Genomic DNA, 17,628 nt, shown 5'->3' on the forward strand with positions numbered 1-17,628 from the left:
CAATGGAGTTCGCCTAGAACCTCAATTCCCTTCGCTTTATACGGAAGGCGTATTTGAGCCTCCCCCGCTGCAACCCGTGGACGTTTCACGACGGAAAACAGTGGGAATTCCCAGCTGAACTCCTAGTCCATTTATAAGGATCCTTGTTGAACAGGGAAGTTTTTTTATGGAAAGTATTATTGCCTTCCCTCTGATTTTTGAGGGTGATCATTCCGCAACAAAAGGCTAAGGAGTGGACGCTTCTATAAACTGCCTCAAACACTTCCCTGTCAGCGCAATCTTATACAACTCTACCCCGAAGAAACTCAATGGGAGTTCAAGAGGCTTCCAGATAAATGGATATAGGATTGTAGATAATGTCTTTCCTTCTAATGTCTTTTCTTATTTTGGGGGGAGAGAAGAAAATTACTCAGCAGACAATGGATTTATTGAGGGAGGGCATCTTGCTCCACGGGCAGCCTTTGCCAATATTCAAATACGTTTTAAGTCACAGATGAAGCTGCGTTTTGAAGTGTGTCCTCTGGTTTCCTCGCCTCCGTCCCTTTCCCTGCACAAGTATTTATACGGTTTTTCCTCCAGGGCGGATTAAACTTTTGACAGGACGGATAAGTGGTGATTTCGCCTCCTTTGATGCCGGGATTGCTGTGTAAACAGAAGGAAAATCTCAGGCTGATAATGGCCATGCCTCCGCAGCAACTTGCGAAAGCTTACAGAACAATCCTCCGGCTCCAATTGCGCCGCAGGGGAGGGGGAAGAAACGCCCCCCCCTCCGCGCGCGCACTTTGAAAGGATCCACGGAAGAAATAATCTCTGGACAGGGGGTGAGGACCCAGTGCTGGGTTAGTTGTATTTGTTGGCGGATGTAAACCAAAATACTGGGGATTAAACCAGTTTTAATCCCTTGCCCCCATTGGGCTTTAGTTTAACGGAGTTTGATGAGGCTGCCTGGAAGGTCGAAGTCCACGCCTGTTGGCTGCAGCGACTCCACTTCCGGACAACTGGTTATCTGTTTGGGATCGGGCGCAACGTTCTCTTCTGCGGGGATGGCAGTTCTTAACCAGTTTCTAGGCAGCAAATGAGAGGGTGCGAGAGAAATAAAATTATACGTTATAATCTCACCGGGTTTTTGGATTAAACGCACAATACATGGGTCAAGGATATGGGGCCTGATCATAAGCCGCCGCTTGGACCGCTTTTCCGAAAAGGTTGTGGCCTTTTACGCAGGTTTCCTATTATGCAGGTTTCCTCTGGAATAAGTCCCAGTAGAGTCAAAGGTACTTACTCCCAAGTAGCAGCCGCAACAACAGCAACAGAACCATAAACCAAAGGAGGAGTTAGTGAGGGCATGGTAGTAGGCGATATAGTAGTTTTTGCCAATACAGTGGTACCTTGGGTTAAGTACTTAATTCGTTTCGGAGGTCTGTTCTTAACCTGAAACTGTTCTTAACCTGAAACAGCACTTTAGCTAATGGGGCCTTCTGCTGCCGCTGCGCCGCTGGAGCACGATTTCTGTTCTCATCCTGAAGCAAAGTTCTTAACCTGAAGCACTATTTCTGGATTAGCGGAGTCTGTAATCTGAAGCGTATGTAACCCGAGGTACCACTGTATATTGCGGGTGAAGTGGAGGACTCAGACTTCATACAGTGTACTGGGGTCAGAAAACCCCCTGACACCCTTGTGTTCACGTGTAGGTTACATGAGAGGGAACCAGCGGTTTCAGAGCTGCAATCTGGGAAAACATCAATGAAATCCGAGGAGATTTAGGCAGGCACGACGCCCCAGCCAGCCAACTATTTTTATGTCTTATTGATTCCCCCAGCTGAAGCCAAAGAGATCTAAAACAGTTCAGTGTTAGCTGGATCGTGTCCTTTCTCCTTTCAGTTATATCTGTATAAGTATCAAGATTAGATTTTGGCTAGTCTGCACTGAGTACTGTGGAAGAAACCTACTGAACGCAACACTTTAATTTTGCTCAATTAATTTTGCTACGAGGCAAGCCCTCCCCTCAAGGCTCAAATCTCCAAGGTGCAAAAGTGTAGGTTCCTTTGAGGTATCACCTTCAGCCTCCTTTCCACTGCCAAAGAGGCGCGTTTATGGTTCTTTCCCAGATCCTTGCTAACTTTTCCCCGCCCTCCTCCTTTTTTTTTTTTTGGCCCAGGGTAGAATCCCACCCTTGAGAGCTGGAGAGAAATTAATGCATCGCCTCTACCTTGCCGGCTGTTACAGTCCGACGACCTAAACGTATCCAACCTCGTATAATGCGGATCGCGTGTTTCCCGGTTCACTCTAGCTGCATCCACAAACTGCAGCAGGTCTCCCCGAGGCGCTGGGACTGGGATGAAGTCGAATAGTTTCTGCGTGGGCGTGGCTAGGCTGAGAAATTCCCGGGACCCTCCATCTACGATGGTCCGCGCGATTCCCTGGGAACTCAAGGGTATTTTCTGCCTCGGACCCCCATCCTAAGACTAGCTTGGAAATGATGTCCTGTTGAATTGATCTTGGCGCCGATCCAGGTGAAGTTATTGACGGCTCGGTTTCCATGGAGCACACTACATCCAGGGCTGCAATACGCATTTACCTCCGAGTAAATCCCCTTGGGTTCAGTGGGACTTCCTTCGGGATACATAGGCATAGGACTGAATCTGGCTTCAGCAAGAATAGGGAGCAAGACCAGGACCAGTATGTCCCAAAGTCCAATATTAGCCCAGACTCGGGGTCCCCCACGTAACTGGGGAAGCCGCAGCGCCTAGCACTGTTATTGGCTCTAAATGTATGTTAAACAGTAGCTGCGCGATTCACACGGACTAGCGCCACAGTCACATTTATTTGCTTGGGGCAGATTTGCGCTTAGCTTAGCCCACAATACTTCAGGGCTGTGGGGTTTTGTTGTATTTTTGTAAATGCAACCGTGAGGTCCACCAATCAGAAGAGGGTGCAAAATAGTGACTCAGTTAACAAGTAAGTAAAGATGTGCCTCTAAAGAACACGAGGAGCTAATGAATGTGTGATCAGTACCAGAATCAAGCTCCTAAGTCATATGACACTAAATATGTCAGTAAGTCCACTCCTGCTCCCCCCATAAACGCCCTTCCCCTAGCAAACTAATTTTGCTGCTCTTGGGATTTGGAAACCCTTGCTGATCTAAATCATCCAGAGATCTACCAGTAGGTCCCAAACTACCTTTTGCTCATCCTGACGAGAAGCAAGATAAGAGGGTCATAACGTTCTAAGAATGCAGAGAAAACTTTTCCCTACTTGTCCCATATACTCAAATGCAACTGATTGGCCGTCAGTTGCAGACTAATGAGATTGCAGCACACCAGAAACTCGTCCGTGTGTAGGCTGAGATCCTATGCCCACTGATTTGGCAGTAAGCCTCGCTGAGCTCAAAGGGTCGCTAGATGTGTCGATAGCCGTTGGTTTAGACGGCTAAAATAAGAAATGTGTATGGGGGGGGGAGTGTCTATCGCGAGGTTTTCCCAAACGGAATGATATCTCAGTGGAACCTCCACTAGCAGTAGCAGTATATTTTGCTGGGAATCAGCAAGGAAAGGTTGCCAGTTTCATGTTCTAACAAGCAGAAACTCGAAAAGTGGAATATCGGGTGATACATTCTTGAATCAAAGTTCCATTGTGTGCAATAGGAATTTGTAATCCAAGCAATTGGTTGGTGATTCACGAGGTACATCCCACTGAGGACCCTACTGCATCCCAGTAAAGGGTTTGAAGTCCCCGCTATTATTATTATTATTATTAGCAGATACCCAAAATAGAACACTACAGAGGTCCGAGCCGACTTGCACCCACAACCACCACCACCATCATCATCATCATTAGTATTCCCCGCCCATCTGGCTGGGTTTTCCCAGCCACTCTTGTCAGCCTTCCTCCGTTGAAGTTCCTAACGACTCTCACCTGTTGCAGCGCCCCCTGAACAGCCTATCCTTCAGCGGGGTAAACCTGTTCGCGCTTTTGCTGTCCAAGGGGAGAAATCGGGCAGACCCGGACGCTTCTTTTCCGATTAAACGGCGTCCTCTCGCCCTCCTCCAAGGGTTTAGAGCCACTTAATATAACTTTTTTTATAGGACGGACCAGGTGCAGAGGGAAAATGTGATGCCACAGGGATTCGCACATGGGACTGGATCTAATCGGAGATCTAATCCGTTTCCTTTCCTGCTGGCTGATTTTAAAGGCTTGCCAGCGGGCGTTGGTGGGACTGAGATTCACAAGGGATTTGGGCCGGAGACCTTTGAAACCAGCAATCCTAATGGAGAATTGGTCAGGGGGGAAATCGGTGAGCTGGATTCATTCAGAGCCTAGCTTGGTTCTGAGCCCTCCTGGAGTTCAAAGCACCGTGGTGAAGATGACGCTAGTGTTTGGTGGTCATAGGTGGCTGTTTCGTTTAAAATCTCTGGCTGGGCCCGGATTTCTACTTCCCAGCCCGCCCTGCAACCTCCGCAGGGATAGAAATCTCGTAATTGCTAATCGGATGAACTCTTTGCCCTTCGGAAAAATAAAGGACGCTCCCTTAAAATAAAATTTAAAAATCGCTTAGCTACCTGAACCGCACTTTAGGGCACGTGCAAAACTTCCCTCCTTTCGGGGAAGGGATAGTTTCCAAGAAGCCCCTTGAGAAAAACTTGTGTAAAAACTAGGGCCCCGATCCGCAACCCAACGCAGCTGATGTAGTTCTGGTGACTCAAAGGGTCTCTTATTCCCTGCTTAAATTGGGGTTGTTTTGAGCAGCAATGGTACAGTTAGGGCGCTGTGGACTCTGATTCGTGGTCCCGTGAGGAGGGGAGGGCGCGAGTTCCCTTTTTAGACAGGTGAGGTGTATTGCTTTAAAATGTGAGAAGCCGGACCTGTTGCCCTTGGGAAGTTCTCCTGCTCCTTCTGCTGGTTTTGGTGGGGCCTGGATTTCCGTCCCAAGGTCCTGCGCCCTGAAGGCATCACTGGTGAACAGGATCCAAAGAGGGTCTACGACCCCGATCAAGCTAGAGGGCACTTGGAGGAGGCAGATCCATAAATCTGTTAAGCAGAAGCAGCAAGGTTTACGCCTGCTAGGTTGCATTGCTTTCGAGAAGAGTGTTCAGGATCAAAGCGCGCCTTCAGTCAAATCCTACATACATGGCTAGCTCTCTCACTAATGCCTTTCTTTCTTTCTTTCTTTCTTTCTTTCTTTCTTTCTTTCTTTCTTTCTTTCTTTCTTTCTTTCTTTCTTTCTTTCTTTCTTTCTTTCTTTCTTTCTTTCTCCCTCCCTCCCTCCCTCCCTCCCTCCCTCCCTCCCTGATGTCTCACTCTTGCTGAAACTCAGAAAACGGGACCATGCAACTGTTCCCCCTAATTCTGAAATTGACCAAAGTCTCTCTGTCTACCCAGAGAGAATCACCTCGCGGCTATGCAGGTTCTTTCCCGTCCTTCTTTCCATGTATTTAGGGAGAGGGCAGAATCTACAGACGCCACTGACCCTAAACTTTTTACGGAGCTACTCTAGAGTAAAACTTATTTCCTAGCCAAAGCGGGCGCCCATCTGGTCGGAGATCCGGCTCATCGCATCGAGACCAGAGCTGAAAAGGAGAAAGGAGCGTGACTCTCTTTTTATTACCGTATTTCCCTTTCCACGTACAAAGTTTCATCTTGATACAAGCACAGTTCCGCGCAGATCTCTCGTCCGATACTTGCACACAATGGCGTCACAGGAAATGCGGCTCCCCCCCCCCTCTTTTTTTTCAACTCTCGGGAAAAGAAGGCTTTGAAAACTCCTAGACCTTGTCTTAAGATTTGTTATTTATTTATTTTGTGGGAGGAAGTTTAACATTTTGTGGAAAGTCTCTGAAAGTTGGTAAAACGAAAACTACAGCTTGCGGTGATCTGCTCTGGCTCTGCTGCTCGCTCGCCGTAATTAGGTGAAAAATATCCTTTCATACATATAAGCAGATCCAGCTCCTTCTGGAACAATAGTGGAAGCCCCCTTGTTCACTATGGAAAAGTGAAGTCAGACGCGTTTGAAAAGACCCCGAACACTTAAAATATTAAAGGCATAAAAGATGCTGCTTTTAGTTGTCTTATACCCCATTCCTCCATTCTATTATCACTCCAACAGCTGCATTGTTTCGGTAAACAGAGTCCGTGCAGAATTTAACAACCCGTTCCGCAATTTGAATTAATCCCATGAACGGCGACGATAAAACAGAATCGTGCCTCTCGCTGTAGCAACTGGAACCCGCAGTTCTGCCGCGTACGCAGCACTGCTTTTACTGCCTCCCGCGCCCCAGGCTTAGTTTTCCAAAAAGTCTTAACTGTCTTGCTAACGGATACGGAACACATTTTAAAACAATCCCCGCTTTATTTGAACGTGAGAGACCCGGTGTATATCATCTCTGCTGCTGCTCTGGCCCTCAACTCGTCCTACAGCCCCGGCTATTTTGCGCCGAAGCCGATCGAGTTCCAATCTGGAATCGACGGGCGCTTCTGCGCAACTGGGTCGTCTTGGCAAAGGGCCGTTGAAAGGATGCCGCGCAGACAGAGCCAGCGGACGGGGAATCCTCGCAAGTCATGTCTCGAAGCCGGGGAAAAGAAGGGGGCGTCTGGAGAGCAATTGCTCTCCGTTGGAAGCGGGGGGGGGGGTGCTTGTCCCTAGCGAAGTCTTTATTTTCCCCGAGCAACAGGAGTCCTAAAGCATCCAAATCTGCAACTGAACCCCTGTGGCAGCTGCTTTTTCGGCACACAACTCCTGGTCTCTCCTTATTTCGGTCGTTGCCCCCGCCCTCCCCCCCCAGCTCAAAATCAGGTTGCCCAGCAGCGCCGGCTCCACGCTCGGGATCTCTGAGGCCCGCGGGAGTTAGTTGCCGGTCTCCATCTCTCTCGTTCTCCTGTTTCTTCGCCCACCCACCAATATACACCCAATTTCACTCCCCTGGCTTTTCTCCACACTGCAGCAAAGCCAAACAATAGGAGGAGAGTGGGGGTGAGGGGAGAAAGGCGACGAGAGGGGAAAGAGGAATCCCAGCAGCTCCTCTGCCTCTCTGCTGTTTTGATCCCCTCCAGGAGGAGATCAGGACGGCTCCCCGGAGGTGGGAAGTCAAGAAACTCCGCTCCAGAGAGCTGCTGTCCGCGGAGACAGGTTGCGAGCTCTGGAAGGGAGCTGGTCAAAATGCATTCCTGCGCCAGTGCGCCTGCGCGGGCAGGCAGCACCCTGCCTTTTTTTTTTTTTTTGACCAGGTGAGCTCCTCAGGCAGGTAAAAGAAGGCTTTGCCTAAAGAGATCGCAGGAGAGGCAGGCGGGCAGATCACTCCTTCCATGACCGGCAGGGACCTTGCGATAGGCAGCCCGGAGCCAGAATGTCACTCCTTGCGAAAATGGGAGACTGGCAGGTAACGCGATTTCTCTTCTCTTCTCTCCACCCCCGCCCGCCTTTGCTTTTCTTCCTCGTTTTGTCTGGGGATAAGGATAGGGAAAACTAGGAGGCTCGGATCCAGAGCCAACAGACGAAGAGCGACTTGGGGTTCCTCTCTCGGGGCATTTTGGGGAGGGCAAGCCACCTAATAAGGACAATTCACAGCGCGTAAAATTCTATGCGTAAAGGAGAGCTTTGATGGCTGCTCAACAGGTGGGGGAAGAGAGCCCACGGAGCAGCAAACGGCGCCACGGGCTTCCTCGTCCACGACAATCGCCCCCCACCGACATTTCGAAAGAAACTTGCCGCGTGATCGCTGTTGATGTCAAACCACCACTGATCTGGCAAACCGGTGGTGGAGTTCTCCTGTAAACTGGTTCTCTTTATGTTGGGCGCCGAAAACTAGTTTGTGTGAAAGGTTTTTAAAATGGTTTTAATAGACCCAGCCTAAGTTTTGCAGGAGTTCTAACTCTTTAAAGTGCTCCAATTCTGAGCACTTTCAAAGGCGAACGCTGCTCCGCGCTAGACTAGGCCTCGCAGGCTTTTACTGGGTGAAAGGTAGGGGCCTTCTTTTCCAAAGGAGATCAGGGTTGGGAAACTCTCCCTCTCCGCGTCGAACTTCCATGCTCAACCTGTGGCCGAACTTGCGCCTTTTCCTTGTGGCTCGCGCCTTTTTTTCTGATTTCAGGCCCCGCAAGCAGGGAAAAGTGAACTCGGTGCGCCATTGAAACCGGTGGCTTTTGCTCTTCGGGTAAACGATCCCGAGGAAGTTAAAATTCAGCTCTTACCTTCGGTTCCTTTTATTCAGAATGGTTTTTCAGTACCCCAATTATCCCTTGAGAACGACCGTAAACAGGGAACTTCACTGGAAAGGTTTACCAGAAGCTAAACTCTCTCCAACTGAAAATCTCCAGGGACTTAAGAGCGCTTAACTTTGGCTGAGTCATGGAGAGCAATCCTAAATCTTTAAGGCATTTGCTGGGGGGGGGGCCCACACACCTGACATTTGTTTGAATGGAGCATAATTTACCTATAAGAAACCTGATCCTAAGCACACTTCCGTGGAAAATGTGTCCAAATGAGGCTGGATTAAAGTTAAGGTCTTTTGCTTTGTTTTCCTATTTTGTCCCTATTTAACAGAATGGCATTGGCTTAAGTACAGCTATGCAGCTATTGATCGGGTCGCAAATAGTGTATGTATAGTATTCTGAGCCTAACCCACTCGGACTGATTCCTCCCCTCCCCCCCCCCACCGCGAGACGGGTAGCCATCCAAGTAGATCTTATTCCGGACTAGTCCCAGTTTCATCTTAATCATGCTTTCGCCATAGCGCTGTACAAACAGTACAAACAGTATGGGGATTGTCACAAAGGTGTGGGCTTTGCAGCACCCCTTCCCCACTAATTCTAAGGAAGGAAGCGCCACTGATTTCAGCTCAAGGGGACAGAAGACCCCAAGCGATTGATTAGGACCCCGCGTTTTCCTTACATTCCCAGGGCCGGCCATTCTTTCCACTTACTCCCAAGTAGTCGCCTCGCTTTCGACCTGTGGCTCTGAAGTCAACTGGGACTCATCCAGCCGCTATCAGACGGGCAACAGAAGGAAGGCGCTGCGAGGGAGAGGGAGGGGAAGGCGACGCGGCGCCTTGAGGCCCTTCGCTCGCTAATTTTTATAGATACCCGCGTGTGAGTGCGCGCGCGAGTGTGTGTGTTTAGGTCGGTTTTCTGCAGCCACCTGGTGAGCTACTACCACTAGCTTCGGTTCCTGCGAGGGCTTGAAGCCCTGTCCGGGAATGCAATTCCCCGACTCTTGCAAAAGCTGCACGCCTCTAGCTCTCTGTTGGGTTTCGCAACCGCCGAAGTTTTCGGCGGGAGGGAGCACCCAAAGCTTTGCGAAGTTCCCACACGGCTGTGCCGCCAAGGAGGCCGGCTGGACTGATTCCCTCTCTCTCTGGCAGCGGAAGAGAGAAGAGGAGTGGAGAAAGAGAGAGAGAGATCCACCCCCTTCCCGTGCGTCCGTGCAACCCGCAGTAGTATTGAGTTGTGGTGTGTGTGTGTGTGTGTGTGTGTGTGTGTGTTGGGGGGGGGAAATCTTCCACTCCCGTTAGAGCCTGGGAGCCCAGTGGCGCAATCGCCGCTGGAAGGCGCAGGACCGCGCGCGCGCGCGCACATTGATCTGCCACCAGCGCCCTGGCGTCAAGGCAATGGGCGTTTTAGACCGACCTTGGACTCCTGTGTATCGGAGGGGTGAAAGGAGGGAGACCGCGCCTTCGTCGGAGTGGCCTCTCTCTCGCCACCTCCCCACAGCTCCCTTGGAAGTGGACCATCAATGGACAGTGCACCGACTCTGTTATTCCTAGGAAGAGCCCAGAGGTGGCGAGGGAGCCAGCCAGGCGCGGTGGTCCTGCAGAATCCGAAAAAGGGGGCTCACCGTTTTGTGGCCGTCCAGAATCTCTGGGGAAACTCGCCGTTTCTTGGATCGTCCAGAATCTCTGGCGCAGTGGCGTTGACTTGTAGATTTTTTTTTTCGCTCTCTCTCTCAAAAAAAGAAAATCCCTTACCATCCCGATCTACAAGCTGCTTAAGCCCGAACAAACCTGAGTCGATGCCAAATTCTAAATTCTCCAGTGGACCTTAATCCAATTTCATCCGGTTTAACTGGCTTGGGTTCTCCTTTTGGGGGAACTTCAGAGTCTCCCAGACAGGCGAATCGCAGTGCGTTTCCCGTGCAAAGGATGCCTCTGCCTCCTTGGACCTGTAGATCTCGCTGTGGTTCAACAATAGGAGCGCATCGCGGAAGGTTGGTTCTATTCAGGAGGCTGGTCTCGAATTGCAGCTCTAGGTGGCCTCTTTATCCAGACACGTACAGACCCCAATGAGAATGTACGCATGCCGGTATCTGAATCCACCAAATGCGACGACTCGCTTGTAAAAGGGCCGGCAGCACACCTGCCTCGACACCTGGTGTCTTTTGATCCTGACCTGCAAAGCTGGGAGAGTAGGAAAGATGTTGCTTCTTTGTCTCAGGAAGCACGGTTTCTAGTAAAAGACAGAGGAGGACTCCAACCTGAGCGATCCGAAATGAATCCGGATTAAAAATCAAAAACAGTATCAGCCAAGGCAAAAAATAAATAAAAACCCAGTCCGAAGGGATCTATTATGAAACAGTGTGTTTGAGCTATACAAAGCAAATATAAGAAAGGTGTCGGGTGTGCACTAGGGGATCTGGAGAGGAAGGGGGCGCAGCCGTTCCCATGAGAGCGCAAGGTTGCAGTCCTCACTATATTTAGGGGCAGGTTCACATATGCACCTACCTGTCTGTCTCTGGTGTCAGTGCTGATCAAAACAGCAGTTCCGGGACCCTGGTCGAACCAGTCAGGATGCTCTGCAACCTGCTTTTTAAACCTGAATGCTGCGGGGACAGTGTGCTGTTGAGAGAAAAACACTCTGCACATGCTTATGAGGCACTGTCCTTTCTAGTATGACTTCACATGCTCCAGCATTCGCCCTCGGGTTCCGAAAAGAGAGAGCAGGTTAGCATAAAAGAGGGTGAGAGTAACGGGAACTGAAGCTGGATCTCGCACCTCCCAGTTTAAGATCAGGTGGCATTGACTCCGGCGGTACCACTGATTCTCCCTCACATCCTCCATCCGACCCTAAACACTGCAGTCTTCCGGAAGTAAATCTTATTGCCTGTCTGTACTCGTCTGAATGCGGTCTGCTTAGGATCACAGCGCAAAATAGCCTGCGGCTAAGCGTTCATGCCTTTCTTCAAGTGGCTGAGAGAAGGGTTTGCATGGGGTTCAAACAGGTAGAGTAGGAGACCACTCCCCACCCCACCCCCAACTTCCTACACTGTCCACTGTCTCGGTTCCTAATACTGTACTTCAGTGGTGCCCTCACACGGCAGGATTGGGGGGGGGGGTAGAATAATTCAGGACTCCACTCAGCAGAACGAGTTGAAGGGCCCCCAAATACGTCAGGGCACATATTGAAGTAACGATATATTCCCCCGCCCAGTCCATTAACTCCGGAGTCTACAATTCCCCGAACTGCACCGCCGCCTTTCTTAGCCACAGGTCGATTTTTGCCGAACTTATTCCGAAATAATTGCGCTCAGGATCCCACGTTTGGACAATACTGGCGCAGTCTAGGATTATTTGCACGAATGTATCTTTCAGCCCAAGCGTCGCTTGTCCTTAGACGCAAAGAAAACCACACAAATACGTAACAGACTCTCGGTTGTCCCCACGGCGAGGCGGGGAGGGGGAGAGATGTTAAAACCCCCAGGAAGTGGGCGTTGTTGTTTTCGTCCCCTAAAAGGAGCTGCTGGTTCAAATCTGGTCCTTACGAGGTGGGGGGGGGGATAGGCCTCAGTTTCGCGAAACAAAACCCAAATCAGAAAAGGAAGGATGGAGGGCTTTGCTGGGAACTCCTAAACGCCTTAGCGTTCTTAAGTCAAAAGAACTGCAACCCTATGGAAAGGAATCCTATCGAGCTCGGTGGGATAGGACTCACTTCTGGGTAAACACGAACAGGACAGGGCTGCGCGGGTAAAACCTTATCACAATCGTGAGTAAACTAGCGCCACGCCCCGCACACTTGTAAACGTGCATAGGATCGGGTTGCACGTTGCGATCCGTTCGCGCCCATGGAACTGTTCCTTTTGACAGCTTTGCAAGTAAAACTGCATCTAAACAAACAGAAAAGTTTAAAAGTTATTTAAAGAGGAGGGAGAAAGGGAGAGGCAGAGAGCAATTAGACAGCAAAAGTAAGAACAGAAGGACGTGAGAACGAAAAAGTAAATGGACTCAAAGAAGAAGATCGCAAGAATAGTGACTTTAAAACACACATACGCCCCTCCATCACAATAAACCCCTCCCCTCCTCTGTCTCACCTCCCTCCCTCTCGCCTGCCAAGAGTCCTGCTGTTTAAAAGTAGCTTAGCCCAACCCAGCCCAAACGCGAGGGTGGCGGGCGTTTTCTTGGCTACCTGAGTCCATTCGCGCGCAGGTTGTTGCGCAGCGGAGCAATTGGCCTATTGTTGCTATGCTAATGAGGCGATTAGGCTGTTGGTGAAAAGACTCGCTTGGAAAGAAAAAAGGGAAAAGTTTCGACCATTAGAGGGAGATCTCCGAGCGGGCACGGGAGATCTCCTCCTCCTGCTGCTCTTCCTCCTCCTCCTCTTCCTCCTCCTCCTGCTCAAGCACTCCAGCGGGCGCGCTCTGCATGCCAGAGAGCGCAAGGCAGGCAGGCAGGGCAAAAGAGCCTCTTCTCTCTCTTTCTCCTTCTCTCTTTCTTTCTCTCTCCCTCCCTTTTTCTCTTTCTGACTCTGTCTGTATCGGTCTGTCTCTCTCGTTCTCTCGCCACGCCAATCCATGAAAATGCTTTGGAAACTGACGGATAATATCAAATATGAGGAATGTGAGGTAAGCGCTTTCCCGCGGCTGGGGCACACATCAGAGAGGATCTCCCGGTCCCCCGTCCCCCAATCCGTCCAGCCTTCCCCACCCCCGCTCCACCTAACAAACAAACAGACAACCCATCTGTTTTGGGGGAGCACCTTGCAGCAGCTAGCGATGCCGTTGGAAGACCAACTTCTGCGCTAGGCGACCGAGCAGACTTCGCCGCTGGAGAGAGGGCGCCTGTGGTGGGTTTATACCTGGGTGCCAGGTGGAGGAGGCTACGCGTTGAGGAAGGAAGGGGGTGCTTAGGCAGGGTGGGGGGTGGGGGAATCGACCTCCTCGGCCCAAGGAGACCAGAAGGAGATAGGAAGCGGGTGGGGTGGGAGGAGGAAGCCCAGGCAGATCTTTCTGCACCAGTGCTGAAACAGTTATTGAGGAGAGGAGGGGGAGAAGATGGAATGGATGAGCAAAACGAATGAATGAGGACGATCGAGACGACCCTCGAGTCAGCAGAAGGAGCCCCAAGATGTCCTAAAGAGGACTGCCCCCGACAGAGGTCTTTTTGAGCCACAAGTTCTGCTGAGGCGCACTGAGCGACTTTTTTCTCTGGTTTGGACCGTTGTCACTTCCGCGTCAGATCTTGCTGGCTGCAATTCTTCTCAGCCAGTTGGTGAGGGTTTAAACGACTTGCTGGGCTTTTAAGAGCACGCCTTTCAAACTCCAAAAGCCTCCTCGAAGGCTATTGGGAGATGCTCCTCGCACAGGTAGTGTGGAACAGAGACAGAAGCAGATCAGGGGTGCCTTCTGCGCGCGGTGGCAGAGAAGATGCTTACTCGTTCCTTCGCTTTACAAGACTCTTGATATTTATTAGAGGTATATAAAATGCAACTAGAGATGATGTTGGAGGTTGATGAAGGAGACGGAGAGATGCATATATGTGATGTCTGATGTTGATTATAATTTTTAAAAGCCAGAGAGGTAGGTGCATAGAAAGGCATAGATGGATAGGGTGAACCGCTAGGGTGACCTCAAGGATGCTTTTCAAATAAACGCATCTTAGAGTGGATGTGTACAAGAGCTGTACTCTTGAATACTTTAAAATATTTGTTTCCCTGGTGGGATTTGGTGCTTCAAAACTCTGTTTTGCAAGTCTTTCTTTTCTATCTCAATCCAACGGTTTGGTGAGCAACACATTATTTCTCTTTGCGCGCACACACAAATACACGCACGCTTCCTTAATTCTGTGCACAGAATAGAATCTGACAAGCGCCAGCCTGGAAGATTAATTAAGAAAACAAATGTGGGTTGGTGCTGAGATTTATGGCTCCTTTGGAGAGGCGAGCCTGTCTACAAATGTCAGAAACTGAGAGTAGGCGGCATGCAGATCTCATTCTCACTTTCTCTACAGAATGGAAAAGGATGTGTGGTTCTCTCCCTATTTTTCACCCACCCGTCCGGAAAAAAGCCGTTTCAGGGCGAAAGCCGTTCGCTTCTCAGTGTCGAAGCGAAGTGCACGTGCGGTTGTGGATTTGCTAGGAAATGGCTTGTGTTGCTTCACATGGAGCTGATAAACAAACCAATCCAGCGGTGAGGCTTCCGGGAGTAGGCGAGGGTGGTGTGTTTGGAGAGCTGTGAGTGCTTAGGCGCGATTTTCTTCTGTTAAGAGAAGGTATCGCTACGGTTAGGGCGGTGGCACAACGCTTGAAGCTGACTAGCAGCACTTGAAATGGACTAGCAACGCAATCCTAGACGTGCATGGGAGTTAAATGGGGTTTGCTCTCAGGTCAGTCGGTGCAGAATTGCAGCTTATGGCTGCAGTGACACCCGCCCACTTACGCAGAAGTAAGTCCCATTGATCCTAGTGGGATTCACTTCAGGTAAACATACATAAGGTACTGAGTGCTCCAGAGTTCGGAGGAGATGGGCTTGATTTCAATTTTATTTCTAAAGTCTGTCTGTGTGCGGGAGCAGCTTCTGGAACGCGGTAGTGCTCTTGAGCTGGACTGAACTTGCTTCGGCGTTTGCTTAATGCGCTTGGCTTCGGATGGCGCCCCAAATCGCCCATGCAGCAAATTGGAGACATAAGCAATCGTAAGAGAGGGTGTTTCGGCGGTGAAGCTACAGTTCTCCTGCTTTTCTCTATATGGAAATAGAAAGTCGGGAGGTAACAGGCTTACAAAAGCTGAAGGTGCATGCTTCTCTCCCCGCCCGCCCCCCCCGCCCCCTATCCTTCTCCACTCGGCGAGGTGCGCTCTCCGGGAGTTTTGCAGGGACATGCTCGGTCGGCGGCAGAGCGCCTGTTGTTATGATAAGTCGGCAGCAGCAGCAGCAGGAAAAGTGAAGCATGCCTGTCACCTCCCAGGATTCACTGGCTGCGAGTTGCCCAGCCAGTTGAGCGGGTTGGGCCGAGCCTGGGAGCCCCAGCTTGTCCGGGCCAGCCAAGCGCCAGTCGCCTCCCTTTTTCTTTCCCTCCCCTCCCCCCCGACAGTCTTCACCACCCCTTTTCCACGATCCTCAGCCCCAAAGGGGAAAAAAAGGGCTCCGCGGGGTTCCCGAGAGTAGCTCCGCCGCCCCGATTCCCGTCCCCTCCGCCGCCACAACCTCTGGGAGAACGGAGCTCCGAAAGGGCGGCGGAGATTCCACGCGCGGAGCAGGGAGGGCCCTTCCCCTCCAGCCCGGGGCTCCGGCGAGGCCCTGTTGTTGCTGCTGCCGCCGCCGCCTCGGGCCCTCGAGCCATGGACGTGACGCAGCAGGACGCCGCCGGAGCCGAGCCGCCAGGCCCAGGAGAGCCGGGGCAGCTGAAAGGAGGCGGCGGCGCCGAGGCGGGCTCCTCCGAGAGCGGCTCCTCGCGGAGCAAGAGGGCAGCTGGAGACGCGCAGCTCTTGGCGCTGCCCTTCGACGGCGCGGCCTTCGCCCAGCCTCCGCCGCCCGAGGTGCGCCCTTCTTCGCTTCCCTGCTGCCCCAGGACCTTGCCTGGGCCTCTCTCGCTCCTTCCACGATTGCCCCACCGGGCCCAGGTCTCCTCTTTCCCTGCCTCCTCGCTGCGCTCCTCGTCGGGCCGTCTCTTCCCTCTCGCTTCTTCCTCGTTCACTGCCTTCCTGCCTTCCCCTCTCAGTCTCTTTCTCTCCTCCCTCCCCGTGAGTCCCTTGCTGCCCCCTCCCCAAGTTCACCCCAAGCCCCGGAACCCACCCGAGACCTTTCCCCCGGCCTGCCGCTTCTTTCCTTCCCTTTCCCACGCGCGCTGCCCGTTCCCCTCCCTCTCTACTTACCCCTCTGCCCTTCCTTCTCCTATCCACTCGCCTTTCTTCTCTCTCCCCCCCGCCTGCCTGCCTGCTCCCACCCTCTTGCTTCTGCCTGGCTCTCTCTCTCTCTTTCACTTCTTCATGCCCTACAACCTTTTAAAATGTTGCCCCTTTCCTGTGATTCGTCAGACGCAGCGGCGGCGGCATGGCTCTCTCTCTCTCTCTTCCTCCCCCCTCCCCTCGCTCTCTTTTTGTCTCTCCCTCTCTCTCCGTCCTCTCCCCCCCTTCTCTCGCTCCCCCTCCCCCCTCTGATTAGATACACTGATTCTTCATTCAATGGACGTCATTTAGAACAGCCTCTGCCTTGAGTTGCTTCCTCGCTTCACGCTCGATTTCCAGCCATTCTTCCCTTATTAAGTATTCGTGTAATATTAACAGTCATGAATATCTGCTATTAGGACTCTCGAGGAAAGCGAGCCGCAGATCTCTCCCTCCCTCCTTCTCTCTTTCTCTCTCTCTCTCTCTTATTAGGAGCTCACGTGAAGCAGTCGGAGAGGGAGGGAGAGAGAGAGAGAGGTGTGTGGGGGCAACGCACCACACACGCACACACGGATTAAGGAACACACACACACCCACACACACAACTTTGCACCGCAATAGCACCGCCGGATCCGGCTCTCCCTCGCCTTTTTTTTCGCCGCTGCAGATCGCCGGGCGTTTGGGTCAAGTTCTGATGGATTTGAGTCGCGCCGCGTCCCCAGTGCTGCTCGCGGACCAGCCTGGGCGTTGGGCACTTGGTGTAGTCACAGTCTAGACCTGGGCTTCTTCTCCTCCTTTTGTGCGTGTGTGTGAGTGTGTGAGAGAGGAGAGGGATAGGGAGAGCGCGCTGCTCGCGTGCCGGAGAGGCAGAGAGCAAGAGACGCAGGCAGCGCGAGAGAGCCCGAAAGCCAGAGCTAAAAAGAGCCGACTTTTCTCTGCCTTTTTGTTTTTCTCCTGTGCCCTGACTTGGTCCCCCCGAATCCGCGCAGATGTTAGTTCACAGTTTCTCAGCGATGGTGAGTGGCTTTCTTAGCATTCTCTATCGGGGGGTGGCGGGGTGGGTTGGTCTTGCTTGTGCCTTTTCTCAGTCTTGCTTATTATATGTGTGCGTGTTTCACATCCTGCCAGGGTCTGTCTGTCCTCTCTGTCTTTCCTCCTTTTTTATTTCTTATTTCGAGAATACAAAAAAACCCCCCAACTTCTTTATTATTGCGTTGGCTGCTGCAAGTTAACTACAGAAATCCTCGCTTCCGCTTCCATGCCCGTCTATTGTGTTGGTGTTTTTGTCCTGTTCTGTCCCTTCCCGCTTTCCCCGCTGGATTTCACATCTTTTCCGCTCCTCTCTTTTTCCCGGGGATCATCACACTCCTTGAGAGATTGAAGTCGAAGGCATTTAACGACATCTTTCTTATAATTCCCAACTGCCGCCCTCGCCCGTCCCCCCCCTCCTTTCCATTTCTGTGGCTGTTAATTTCCTTTAGTCGTACCTGTGGGCTATAATTTCATAACCTTCCAAGTCCCAATTGCACGCCGGCAAAACCATTTACA

The 17,628-nt window shown here is 51.5% G+C and overlaps 1 protein-coding gene and 1 long non-coding RNA gene across 5 annotated transcripts in view; one reads left to right on the forward strand and one right to left on the reverse strand.

Annotated features, from left to right (window-relative positions):
• Nucleotides 1-405: 405 nt before the first annotated feature.
• Nucleotides 406-12,294, reverse strand: LOC309374752. Its single transcript, XR_014170713.1, has 2 exons — nucleotides 9,827-12,294; nucleotides 406-1,064 (listed from the first exon to the last, which is right to left on the reverse strand). It is a non-coding gene; the product is annotated as an uncharacterized lncRNA (long non-coding RNA).
• The window catches only part of TFAP2A (transcription factor AP-2 alpha), a 29,243-nt gene continuing 18,833 nt past the window's right edge, over nucleotides 7,219-17,628 (forward strand). The window contains exons 1-2 of one of the 4 annotated variants that reach the window (XM_081919935.1): nucleotides 12,621-12,823; nucleotides 17,070-17,096. In XM_081919935.1, the coding sequence (XP_081776061.1) occupies nucleotides 12,773-12,823; nucleotides 17,070-17,096 (78 nt within the window). In that variant the 5' untranslated portion in view covers nucleotides 12,621-12,772. Of the gene's footprint in view, nucleotides 7,374-12,620; nucleotides 12,824-15,519; nucleotides 15,733-17,069; nucleotides 17,097-17,628 lie in introns of those variants that run through there. The other 3 variants (XM_081919937.1, XM_081919936.1, XM_081919934.1) reach the window with 3 other exon arrangements.

The sequence above is a fragment of the Podarcis melisellensis genome (genome assembly GCF_964234715.1).
Source record: "Podarcis melisellensis genome assembly, chromosome: 7".
Taxonomy (NCBI): Eukaryota; Metazoa; Chordata; class Lepidosauria; order Squamata; family Lacertidae; genus Podarcis; species Podarcis melisellensis.